Source organism: Theropithecus gelada, chromosome 19, assembly GCF_003255815.1.
Source record: "Theropithecus gelada isolate Dixy chromosome 19, Tgel_1.0, whole genome shotgun sequence".
Classification (NCBI taxonomy): Eukaryota; Metazoa; Chordata; class Mammalia; order Primates; family Cercopithecidae; genus Theropithecus; species Theropithecus gelada.
In genome coordinates, this window is record NC_037687.1 from 40,223,825 (window position 1) to 40,236,873 (window position 13,049).

At 42.4% G+C, this 13,049-nt stretch overlaps 1 protein-coding gene across 2 annotated transcripts; it reads right to left on the reverse strand.

Annotated features, from left to right (window-relative positions):
- Positions 1-1,579: 1,579 nt before the first annotated feature.
- LEUTX (leucine twenty homeobox) lies at positions 1,580-11,590 on the reverse strand. Of its 2 annotated transcripts, none has more exons than XM_025369105.1 (3): positions 9,324-9,362; positions 3,069-3,220; positions 1,580-2,048 (listed from the first exon to the last, which is right to left on the reverse strand). In XM_025369105.1, exons 1-3 carry the CDS (start codon positions 9,328-9,330, stop codon positions 1,611-1,613), a joined length of 597 nt encoding a protein of 198 aa, XP_025224890.1. In that variant the 5' UTR covers positions 9,331-9,362; the 3' UTR covers positions 1,580-1,610. The 2 variants fall into 2 exon arrangements, with proteins under 2 accessions (XP_025224890.1, XP_025224889.1); XM_025369104.1 differs by lacking the exon at positions 9,324-9,362 and adding an exon at positions 11,515-11,590 and having other exon boundaries at positions 1,611-2,048.
- Between the last annotated feature and the right edge of the window lie 1,459 nt (positions 11,591-13,049).

A 13,049-nucleotide genomic window follows, 5' to 3' on the forward strand; every position in this document is an offset into this window, starting at 1 on the left:
TGCTTGTGCATCAGTTTAAAATCACCCTCTTTGCTGTGATCCGGGGAGACTAGCGAATGTCAAATTCCTTCAGTTCCCAGAGATAGGTGATTTAGGATGCAGTGGAAGCTGCAAAAGTTTGGGTGCTCACTGCATGGAAGAACTCCCTCCAGGGAGAGTCTATAGACTTACCACTGGAGCAAGCAAGGGCCAAAGGCTTGGGCAGTGTCTGAACTCCCATGCAGGCTCCCAGGGGTCCAGCATTTGTCTGTCCGGTTCACTTCCAGATACAGGCTGGTTAAAAGCATGACTATCAAGCAGCAGCTGGAAGAGTGTGCTGGCAAATCCTTTTTGAGAAACTGGGAGCTGTGCATTTTGACCCCTTCTCTGCACTGCTCCGGTTGGGGGAGTGAGGTGGAGGAAGGCTAGCCTTGAAGTGCTTGTGTGCCTGCTTAAAACCACTTTTTTCTTCTGTGAGCTAGGGAGACTCACATATGCTTAATCCCTTCCATTTCCAGAGCTAGGGGGTTTAGGATGCAGTCCTTTGGGTGCAGGTCTAAAAGTTGGGGTGTTTGATGTGTGGACAAACTTCTTCCAGGACGAATGGAGAGACCTGGATTTATTGCTGGTCTGAGCTGGGCTGAAGGCTTGGGTGGCACCTAGCTTCTGTTCAGGCTCTTGGAAGTCTGTAGTTTACCTACCTAGTCAACTCCCTGATGCAGGCTCGTTAGGAACTTAACCATCAACAGTTAGGGTGCTATATGTGTGGTTCACCCCTTTTCTCGTGGGGGAGAAGCTGGGAACTGGGGATTCCTTCCTGATTGTATGGCTCAGTGCCCAGAGTGGGTTTAGTATTTCCGAGTGCTTCAGCTTTTCCTGCCTGTTTGATAAGACATTTTTTTCTTTTTTCTTTTTTTTTTTTTTCTGAGATGGAGTCTTGCTCTGTCACGTCACCCAGGTTGGAGTGCAGTGGTGCAATCTTGGCTCATGCAACCTCTGCCTCCTGGGTTCAAGCAATTCTCTTGCCTCAGCCTCCTGAGTAGCTGGGACTACAGGCACCTGCCACCACACCCAGCTAGTTTTTTGTATTTTAAGTAGAGATGGGGTTTCACCGTGTTAGCCGGGATGGTCTTGAGCTCCTGACCTCGTGATCTGCCCACCTTGGCCTCCCAAAAGGCTGGGATTACAAGCGTGAGCCCCCGCGCCTGGCCTGATAAGACATTTTCTTAGTTGCCTGGTGTGTAAGAGTCTCTCAACTCACTTCTGACTTTCTTCCAGAGACAAATGATCCAGGCATAGATGTTTATTCAGTGCATCAGAGTCAGGAACCTCCTACGTCACTGTGTTCCTGGCGTCCCTTCTCTGATGACGCTTTTTAATGCTGAAATTTGGGTGAGAAGGCACTCAAATGGAGTTCAGAAAATGCAGGCAGTGATGAAAGGTAGGGGAGTTCCTTTATTGTTTTTTGTTTTTGTTTTTTTGGTTTTTTTTGGTTTTTTTGTTTTTTAACAGAAAAAGATAAATTCCCAGCCCTGGATCTACTTAGACTGGGCTCAACCCATTAAAGATGTTTGGAAATATGTTTCAGTGGATCAGATCACAGACCTCCCCTAGAAGCTATGTGTAAGAAGTTACGCTGAAGATTGGAGCTGGTCATACTCAAGGCATACTGGAAAAAGATATTGATATAGGCTGCTGGTGTCATCTTCCCCTGGCAAGTCGTAGATCTTTACAAATTCATCTATTTCACAGATAGTGGAGGCCCAAGGAGGATTTGAAGCCCCCAGACATATCTGTTCAATGCCATGTGCCCGAGAGTCCCAGGATGAATCCCTCACAGAGGCGCTGGCTCCTCCAGGATTCTTGATATCAGAAGGCTCATGGAGATCATGGTCATTTGCATCAGAGATTCTGGGACTTACTGGACGAATGTTTGCAGTAGTTATAGCTGAGGGAGTCTCCTCCTCCTTCACTGAAAGGGTCTGGTTTGATGGTCCTAGTGATGGCCATGGCTGCATTCGCTGCCGCTGCTGCCTCTTCCATTTGGCACGCTGGTTCTTGAACCAAATCTGGGGAGGGAGGAGTGGGAAGGTTAATAATGGAGGTTGAGTATAAAGGGGCATCCTCATGTTCCTCAGGAATTTAGTTTTTTGGAGTGAGAGTTAGTCTCACATTTATTGGAACAAGGGAAGCTCTTTCTATCCTCTGCTGTCCTGGGTTTCAAGGGAAAAGTGGGGGTAGGATTGTACTAACAATGGGTGGAATATGACTTAGATCATGATGTATTAAATAGAAGGGTGTTTGTATTAGTGGTGTATTTTTTTTTTTCTTTGAGACAAGGTACTACTCTGTCACCCAGCCTGGAGTGCAGTGGTGCAATCATAGCTCACTGCAGCCTTGAACTCCTGGGCTTAAACAATCCTCCTATCTCAGTCTCCCAAGTAGCTGGGACTATAGCCATGTGCCTCCAGGCCTGGTTAATTTTTAATTTTTATTTTTTTTGTAGAGACATGGTCTTACTATGTTGCCCAGGCTGGTCTTGAACTGGGCTCAAGCAATCCTCCTGCCTCCACCTCCCAAATTGCTGGGATTACAAGTGTGAGCCACCATGCCTGGTGCCCAGAGAAAGTATTTTAAAGTCAGAGTATGGGGTGAGAGTTTAGCTTGGGTTGTCTTCAGTGTTCATCCAGGTGTTCTCCCCTGAACACTTTGTGGGAACTTAGTGACAGATATCTGGATGACTGTGATCATCCTCAGAACCCACCCTGAATACGCAAGAACAGACCCAAATGGGAGTATCTGAGATCCAGCTTCAAAGAGTCCTGGGTAGCATGGTGGGTCTGGAGTTGGAAAGGTCTGGGTTCAAATTCCAACTCTTGTGTTTATAATGCTTGGAAGACAGCTCTTCTATGTGAGCTTTAGTGTTCCTCAATAAAGTGGGTGCTCATGACAATAAAAATATAAAGTGCTTAACATTTGTCCTTACACATAGCAATTGCCAATAAATAGGAATTGTTATAATGGTGATCAAAAGTGTGTGTGAAGCTCTGGGTTAGGTGTGCTACCTACAGACACACTTGGGAACAGACCTTGACTACGGATAGATCAAGTTGTAGTGTTGAAGCCAGTTTCCCCATGGTAACCAAACTTGGGTGCATGGTCTTTGCAAGCACTTCTCTCAATGCTGTGAGTTGTTTGGAGAGAAATCTTGTGCGTTGCCTACGCTCTCGCCTTGGCCTTTCTGCAGAGGGAACAGACAAAAGGCTTTCATTAAAAAAAATTCAGAGAAAAAGAGGGAGAATACTACATCAAGGGAATACCTTTGGGACAAAAAAATCTAAACAACAGCCTTGAGCCCTAGACCTTCCCTCTGACAGAGCCTACACAAATGAGAAGGAACCAGAGAACCAAATCTGGTAATATGACTAAACAAGGTTCTTTAACATCCCCAAAAATCACATTAGTTCACCAGCAATGGATCCAAACCAAGAAGAAATCCCTGACATTTCTGAAAAAGAATTCAGAAGGTCAGTTATTAAGCGAATCAAGGAGGCACCAGAGAAAAGTGAAGCCCAATTTAAGGAAATTAAAAAAAAAAAAATGATACAAGAAATTAGGGTAGAAATCTTCAGTGAAATAGAGAGCATAAATAAAAAATAATCAAAACTTTAGGAGACAATGGACATCTTTATATGTACTAGACCTAAGAAATGAGATAGCAACACAATGACCAAGAACCCAGAAGCAAATGCAATAAAAACGAAGATAGATAGCTAGGACTTAATTAAGCTAAAGAGTTTTGCTTAGCAAAATGAACAGTCAGCAGAGTAGACAGACAACCCACAGACTAGAAGAAAATCTTCACAATCTATACATTTGACAAAGGACTAATATCCAGAATCTGCAACGAACTCAAACAAATTAGCAAGAAAAAACCAAACAATTCCATCAAAAAGTGGGCTGAGGACATTAATAGATAATTCTTAAAAGATATACAAATGGCCAACAAACATATGGAAAAAATGCTCAACATCACAAATGATTAAGGAAATGCAAATCACAATCACAAGAATGGCCATAAAAAAAAAAAAAAAAAATAGATGTTGGCGTGGATGTGGTGAACAGGGAACACTTCACCACTGGTGCGAATGTAAACTAGTACAACCACTATGGAAAACAGTGCAAAGATTCCTTCCAGAACTATAAGTAGAACTACCATTTGATCCAGCAATCCCACTACTGGGTATCTACCCAGAGGAAAAGAAGTCATTTTACGAAAAAGATACTTGCACATGTGTGTTTATAGCAGCACAATTCGCAATTGTAAAAATGTGGAACCAACCCAAATGTCCATCAACCAATGAGTGGATAAACTGTGGTGTGTGTGTGTGTATATATATAATTTACATATAATGTATATAAATTATATTGTTTATAATTATAATTATATAATTATAATAATATGAATATTATAATATATTATATATAAATTATATGATGGAATGCTACTCAGCCATAAAAATGAATTAATGATATTTGTAACAACCTGTATGGGATTGGAGACCATTATTCTAAGTGAAGCAACTCAGGAATGGAAAACCAATCATCGTATGTTCTCACTCATAAGTGGGATTTAAGCTATGAGGATGCAAAGGCATAAGAATGACACAGTGGACTTTGGGGACTCAAGGGAAAGGGTGAGAAGGGGGTGAGGGATAAAAGACTACAAATATAGTGCTGTATATACTGCTTGGGTGATGGGTGCACCAAAATCTCACAAATCACCACTAAAGAACTTACTCATGTAACCAAACACCACTGGTTCCCCAATAACCTATGCAAATACAAAAAAATATAAAAATGTTTTATTAGAATGCAAATATATATAGTCCAAAGGTAAGCTTCTTTCCTGAGCTTGACCTGGGAATCAAGAGCTTCGGCTACACATTTGACTCACGAGACCCACTTCTCACCCTCTTGCTGGGAGGGTTCCGCATCTGCATTCCTAGAAAACCAGCGCCAACTTCCACTGAGCAGGACACATTTTTAAGCCACAATTGGGATAAGCTTATTTCTGTGGCCTCATCTTACAGCCCCTGGAGAAGGAACATCAACTTCTCCATGACGTTGGGCACCAATTTGTTTTCCTGGCAACTTGGGGGCATCTTTCTGTTTCTCATGCTGCTAATAAAGACATACCTGAAACTGAGTAATTTATAAAGGAAAGAAGTTTAATGGACTCACAGCTCCACATGGCTGGGGAGGCCTCACAATCATGGTGAAAGGCATGGAGGAGCAAAGCCACATCTTACATGGTGGCAGGCAGGGGAGGGAATGAGAGCTAAGCAAAAGGAGAAACCTCTTATAAAACCATCAGATCTTATGAGACTTATTCATTACCATGAGCACAATATGGGGGAAACCGCCCCATGATTCAGTTATCTCCCGCAACGGGTCCCTCCCACAACGCATGGGAATTATGGGAGCTACAATTCAAGATGAGATTTGGTTGAGTCCTTATTGAGATAGAATAGAATAGTGGCATGATGTTGACACCAGGTTTATATGAGTTTATAAGATTCATAGAGTATTTGAGGCTCTATTATCCTAACGGGTCATAGACTCAGTGGCACTTCTGACTGTGTTGGTTGGCCTGTGAGACCCTGAAGCTATTGGTTTGACCATTTATTAATGGGGTCAGTAGGAAGCAGATATCAAGCTTAGTGACCTGAGAATGAATGTCGATTCTCATTTACTAGCTCTGTGACTTTGGCAGCATCACTACACTTATACTGTTTGCCTCTGTATCTTTAACAGTAACACGGTCCCAGAAAGTTCACTCCTTTAGGGAAGACGTGAGTAACCAAAGAAGTAAGTCTGTTAATTACAGGCTTGGTGCATGTGTTAGTCCATTTTGCATTTATAAAGGAATACCTAAAACTGGGTAAATTAGAAAAGAGGAATTAATTGGCTCACAGCTCTGCAGGCCATACACCAAGCATAGTGCTGGCATCTGCTCCTGGTGAGGGCCTTAGGAAGCTTCCACTCATGACAGAAGGTGAAGGGGAGCCAAGGTGTCACATGGTGAGAGCGGGAGTAAGAGAGAGCAGGGGAAGATCCTAGACTCTTTTAAACAACCAGCTCTTGTGTGAACTCAGAGACAGAGAACTCACTCATTACCATGAGGATGGCACTAAGCCATTCAGAGGGATCTGCCCCCATGATCCAAACCCCTCCCACTGGGCCCACCTCCAACACTGGGGTGCACATTTCAACATGAGATTTGGAAGGGACAAATATACAAACTGTATTAGTGCAGAATGGGAGTTTTTACTGTGGTTTAGAATGTAAATAAGACCTCATCATCTAGTAAAACCTGATTCTCATGGTCATCTATTTTATATGAAAGATTCTATTTTCAGGATGCTCTTATTCCTCATACAAATACATGGGGGAAAAAAAAAAGCCAACATGCTGCCCAGTCATCGCACAGTGAAGACAAGTGATCAAGCACACGGGTTTCTCTTAGCGTCTCAGCATTTGTTTAGACACAAAGGGAGAACAAAAATTTACAGGACATTGAAGAAAAATCCTCAAACAGAAGGGGGACAGCAAGAAAGAGAGAGAGGGAGATACAGAGACAAAGAGAGAAAAAAGAAAGGGAAGGTGGAAGAGAAAAAGAAAAGAGGGGGAAGAGGAGGAAAGCAGCAAGCAAACACATTTTTTTCTTAAGAAAAGAAATAAGGCTGGGCACATTGGCTCATGCCTGTAATCCTAGCACTTTGGGAGGCCAAGAAGGGTGGATCACTTGAGATCAGGAGTTCAAAACCAGCCTGGCCAACAGGGTGAAACCCCCTCTCTATTAAAAATACAAAAAAAAATTAGCCAGGCATGGTGGCAGGCACCTGTAATCCCAGCTACTTTGGAAGCTGAGGCAGGAGAATCACTTGAACCTGGGAGGTGGAGGTTGCAGTGAGCTGAGATCACACCACTGCACTCCAGCCTGGGAGACAGAGTGAAATACTGCCTCAAAAAAAAAAAAAAATAAATAAATAAATAAATAAATAAATAAATATAAAATCTGTAAATGTTAAAATTAATATTCTCAGATAAATAAAAGATATTGCACCTATACATCAAGATAGTCTTGAAAAGAAAGGAAACTCTGATAAGACAAATGTTCTTTGAAATCAATAGCTAAAAAGAAACCCTTAGACAATAGTAGAAGAGTTGGAAGACAAAGCTGTTCCAGGAAGTAGAAAAAATATATAAAAGTGAACAAAAAGAGTGAAAAAATCGGAAAATAATAAGATCTCTGCTCAGGGATGTCCAACACTAGCAATATTTATGTGACTAAAAGTTTCAGAGTATCATGAAAATATTTATTTTAAAAATTCAAGATTTGAGAGATGAGGCACAGGGGTTCCAGACTGAAGCTATTCCACGATGAGCACAATAAATGAACAAATGGATAATTGTTGCAAAAACTTCAGAATACCAGGAATATATAGAAAGTTCCAGAAGCTTCTAAAGGGAAGTAGAATTTCCATTCAAAGGATGGTAGTTAGAATTCTATTGGTCTTTAGAAAAGCAACACTGCACATTGATAAGTTATAGGAGGTAAAATCAAGGAAGGATGTGGCTTTGAGTTTAAAATCATCTACCAAGCTAAGAGGTCAATATGTAAAATTGACTAGTATTTTTGTGAGTTTGGTATTAAACAATAGGAAAATGTATTAGAAGAACCAGGTACAAGTTTTAATAAGTGAACTTGTTGATGCATAATTTTTCTATTAGAATCAAATAATTTTAAGAAGTTAAAATAGAAGTAAAATTACATTTATGTCCCCAGCCAAGAAATACACTTTTTTTTTTTTTTTTTTTTTTTTTTTGAGACAGAATCTTGCTCTGTTGCCCAGGCTGGAGTGCAGTGGTGCAATCTCAGATCACTGCAACCTCCTAGGTTCAAGCAATTCTTGTGTCTCAGCCTCCCAAGTAGCTTGGACCACAGGCGCGTTCCACTATGCCCGGCTAATTTTTGTATTTTTAGTAGAGACAGGGTTTTGCCATGTTGTCCAGGGTGGTCTCCAACTCCTGGCCTCAAGTGATCTGTCCGCCTTGGTATCCGAAAGTATTGGAATTACAGGTGTGAGCCACTGCGCCCAGCCAATAATACACTTCTAAACTATGCTTTACAAGTACAATTATAAAAGGAAAATGTTGATAAATATCACAAAGACAACTTTTAGAATATTGGTACACTAGTACTCATAAGTGAATTGAAAAACACAAACCAGGCTGGGAGAATATATTTGCAACACATATAAGAGATAAATTATTAGTGTCTAGAAGACAACAAAAATATTCTGCTAAACCTTGAGAAAAAAACATGCTAAAAACTGGGAAATAGGCCGGGTGCGGTGGCTCACGCCTGTAATCCCAGCACTTTGGGAGGCCGAGACGGGCGGATCACGAGGTCAGGAGATCGAGACCATCCTGGCTAACACGGTGAAACCCTGTCTCTACTAAAAATACAGAAAAACTAGCCGGGCGAGGTGGCGGGCGCCTATAGTCCCAGCTACTCGGGAGGCTGAGGCAGGAGAATGGCGTAAACCCGGGAGGTGGAGCTTGCAGTGAGCTGAGATCCGGCCACTGCACTCCAGCCTGGGCGACAGAGTGAGACTCCGTCTCAAAAAAAAAAAAAAAAACCAACCAACCAAACAAACAAACAACAAAACTGGGAAATGATATAAATACAAAAACTGGCATAAGGGAAAAACAGAATGGCCTTTAAAATAGAGTGAACAGATTCAATCACACTGATTAACAAAGAACAGGTAATTAAAGATCATGTACTATTTTATACCCATCAATGGACTGACATTTAAAAAGTATGAGAGTAGCAGGCATTAAAAAGGATGGGAGTTTAAGATGAGCTTAGGCAACAGAGTGAGATCCTGTCTCTGCAAAAAATCTAAAAATTAGCTGGCCGTGGTGGCACACACTTATAAGTCTCAGCTACTCCTGAGGGTGAGGTGGGAGGGTCACTAGAGCCTAGGAGCTCTAGGCCAGCCTGGGCAACATACGAAGACCCCATCTCTTTAAAAAAGAGATGTGGAGAAACAAACTCCCAAGTTACTAGAGTCCCATTGCAAATTGTTTTTCAAACAATCCTTGTTGGTATAACCCAGTGGTTTTGAAATTTACCCAGTGGTTTCTAAACCCAGTGGTTTCTACCTAGGGTTGACAAAGCCCAGAAGCCACCACAAGGTCCCACACCTCTCACTTGATTTGTCTGCAACCCAATCATTCAAACCCCAGCCTCTTACCTTTGCCCAGCTTACCCAGCATGGTGTCCTCTAGAAATGAGCGGGCTTGATCAGCTGTGTGCCGTAGAGCTCCCGAGCTGACTCTATGTGACTGCTGGGCTAAAAGACCCGCTTATTTAAGCAACATTTTAATGTAATCATGTCCCCACCCTGTCCTACCCTAATACCACGCCCTCCAGTAATCCATTCAATATCTGTTTATTGAGAACCTATTCTATGCCTGATGCTGTGTAGGGCACTGGGAATAAAATTGTGATTCAAGACTGATCCCTGACCCCAGAGAGTGGAAGAAAATAAAGGAAAGTGGAGTGAACAGAAAATGGATAAAATGTTCAAAAATGTCACTTGGGATCAATGAGTAAATAAACAAGGCACTGAGAGAAAAATAAGTTGGTAAGATGACTCAAATTCAGAAGGTGAAGGAAGTGCCCTGTGTGTGGGCGGCTTGGAGCACAGCAGGAGGCATCCTGCTAGGAGTTTGGGATGATGGAAGGTTAAGCCCTTCACCTGCCGGTCTCAGTCCAACCTCTTCCAGTCGCGACAGCAAGGGATGATGGCGAAGAACTTGGCAGAGCCTAAACCATAGAGGATCTTACATCTTCTTTTGAGCATGAATTTGGGGGTAGTTGCGAGCCCATAACTAGTTTTCAGCAAGGAAACTTAAAACACAAATTGCATTTTAAAAGGAATCATGCTTCCCTCTTTCCTCTGAGCATCCCTCTCTGTCCCTCTGTTACTCATTTTCTCCACCTTTCAGGCACCCTATTAACTCATTTATTTATTCCTCCCTGTAACGTTCTTCTCCATGATGGGTCTTATTTGTGGGGTGAGTGGAATTTGGTGGATGAGACAGATCTAGTCTCTGTTCATGAGATGTGGCCTCCGCACATTCAATGTGGACCCAAGCTTTCTGAAGTAGAGATGGGACTCTGGTCTTGGCCTGTCTTATACTAACCCCTAATTCTGTCCTCTCCCTCAACCTCCACACCCCCACCAGGTTGGTTTGGAGAAGACTTGGACAAGCGAAAGAACTCTGGCTCTGGGAACATTGTGGGTAGCCTGAAGGCCAAATGATTGAAGGACCCATCTGTCTTTTTATGTTTTGTTTTAGAGCCTCACTGTTGCCCAGACTAGAGTGCAGCAGTGCCATCATAGCTCACTGCAGCCTTCAACTTCTGGGCTCAAGAGATCATCCAGCCTTGGCCTGCCAAAGTGTTGGGATTACAGAAGTGAGCCATTTCACCTGGCCCCATCTGTCTTTTACGGGAATAAAATTCAGGAAAACGTCTAACAAGGTCAAGGGTAGAAACTCCCAAATCCTATTGGAAAAGATAAAGTGGGCCTCTAATTTTCCGTATAAATTTTAGAATCAGTCCCTGGGGTTGCCCTGTGGCACTAATGAGGAGGAAAGAGGGTGATATATTCAAAGGGTATGACCTCCCCAATAGCAGGGAATTTTGCAGAGCTTAACGTTAAAACACCCCTGACACTTCTTCATTTGTTCACTTAATTATTCGAATGCCCGCTCTGTTAAGATTTGTTCCAGTGAGTAGTAAATTGGGGTTTACAAAAATAGAACTCACCGCCGCCTTCCCAAGTGCTGGCATTCTAGGGAGGGATGCAGGAAATAAAACAGGAAACAAGCCAATACACAGTTCTGATTATGATACTACTGGTGTTATGAATGCCACCAACAGCACTGATTCACAGGATGTGCAGTAATTTTAAGGTAAGATAAGACGTCTCTGAGGAAGTATCATTTTCATCGAAGGAGAGGGAAGAGTGTTCTAAGCAAAGGGAACATCAAATGCAGATAAGAGGCCACTGTAGCTGAAGTGTATTGTGGGAGAGGAATATCGGGAAAAGCTCAAACTGGAAAGGCCAACCAAGGTCAGAGCAAGGCGAAGAAGTTTGAATTTTATTCCAAGTGAAGGACAAGGCCATTCAAGGGCCCTTGGGAGACCCAGAACACTCAGTTCACTTTTCTTTTCTCTCTTTTTTTTTTTTTTTTTTTTTTGAGATGGGGTCTCTCTCTACCATCCAGGCTGGAGTGCAGTGGTGCAATCTCAGCCTCCCAGGCTCAAGCGATCCTCTTGCCTCAGCATCCCAAGCAGCTGGGACTACAGGAATGAGCCACTGCACCCAGCCTCAGTTCACTTTTCTTACCACAAGCTACTTGAGAAATGAAAGAAAAAAATAGCCTCACCTTGAGAAAGTTGCATGAGATTCCAGGTGCCCACCTGACAGGCAGGTTCCACTGAGGCATGAGGCTGAAAATAGTTTGCAGTTACAGTTTCTCAAGATCTTCTCTTGCTGTTGTATCTGCTTTGAGCACACCCTCCCCGCTTTGAGCACACCCTCCCCTTACCTTCAGGGGCCTCATTTGCCACTTTCTCATCAAAGGCTTCTCTGATCCCCCCCAGGCCAGGTCAGAACTTCTGTGTGGTGCTGCAGAGCTCCCTGAACGTCACCATACTTTACTATGTTTATTTGCGTGGGTTTTCTGGGAATGTTGGTCTCCATGAAGGAGGATGTGGGTCTTACCCTGTGATCCTCAGAGCCCTGCACAGGACCTGGCCCATGGTCGTTGCTCATTATAAGAGTTTAGGAGACATGAATAAAATATTGGACTCTCCCTGGGGGAAAGCGGCTGTAGTTGACCTTGCTACTGCGAGATTTTGAATGTAAATCAAGTGTTTGCCTATTTTGGCATGCACTGAAGTATTAGGAACATGTTTCTACATTTGTGAATTATATTATCACTTTAGATGGGACACGGTGGTACAGGATGCTGTCCACTAGCCTGCTCCGGGCATGCCTAGCGTGTGAACCGCAATTCCGTTTTCTTATTCTAAGTTTCATGTACATGCAGAAAAGTTCACGAGTGGTTAGTGTAATGTCAGCGATTTTCCATCCCCATGTAGCCGGCATCCAGATCCAGAAACAGAATATTTCCAGCATCCCACAAGCTTCTTTCCATCTCTGCCTATGCAATGGTACTAACTTGCCTGACTATGTCATCGCAGATCAGTAATATCTGCTTCTGAACTTCATATACATGAATCATACAGTAAAGACTCTTTTTTTCTCTTTTATTTCTAATTGACATGGAATAATTGTACATACTATATTTATAGAATACAGAGTGATTTTTTTTTTTTTTTGAGACAGGGTCTCACTCTGTTGCCCATGCTGGAGTGCAGTGGCACCATATCAGCTCACTGCAGCTTTCACCTCCTGGGCTCAAGCAAGCCTCCTGCCTCACCCTGAGTCTATAAGCATGGTGACAAAAGAGACTAAAGAAGCATAGCAATGAAATGTATGAAATCTGATTGGATGATGGATTTTAAAACAGCTATAAAGGACATGCTTTTGGACAAATGAGGAAATTTAAACAGTACTGTAAATTAGATGCTAACTTTTAAGTGATGGCAGAGTAGAACTTCTATCAGTCTTGGGGAGCTGAGTGTACAGAAATGGTAGGTTGGTGCCTGCCAAGTGGGAGGGAATGTTAGGCTTTTATTTATTATTATTACTTTGAGGTTTTGTTTTTAAACAATTCTTTGTCTTTTCTGTTTTATTCTTCTCAGATTGCTTTCAGGAGCTACCAGAAAATAACACGCAAAGTTGGAGACTCTGGAAGATTTTACTTTACCTAAGTCACACTGATGTATTAAATTTATCATTTTAGCATTCCCTATAGATCTTGTCATTCCTTACAAATGATACCCTTTGTCTTGG

Coding starts and splice junctions, on each gene's coding strand:
- LEUTX (XM_025369104.1), bottom strand. Junction 2,049..3,068: donor TTGATCTATCCGTAGTCAAG/GTCTGTTCCCAA, acceptor CTCCCTCCCCAG/ATTTGGTTCAAGAACCAGCG.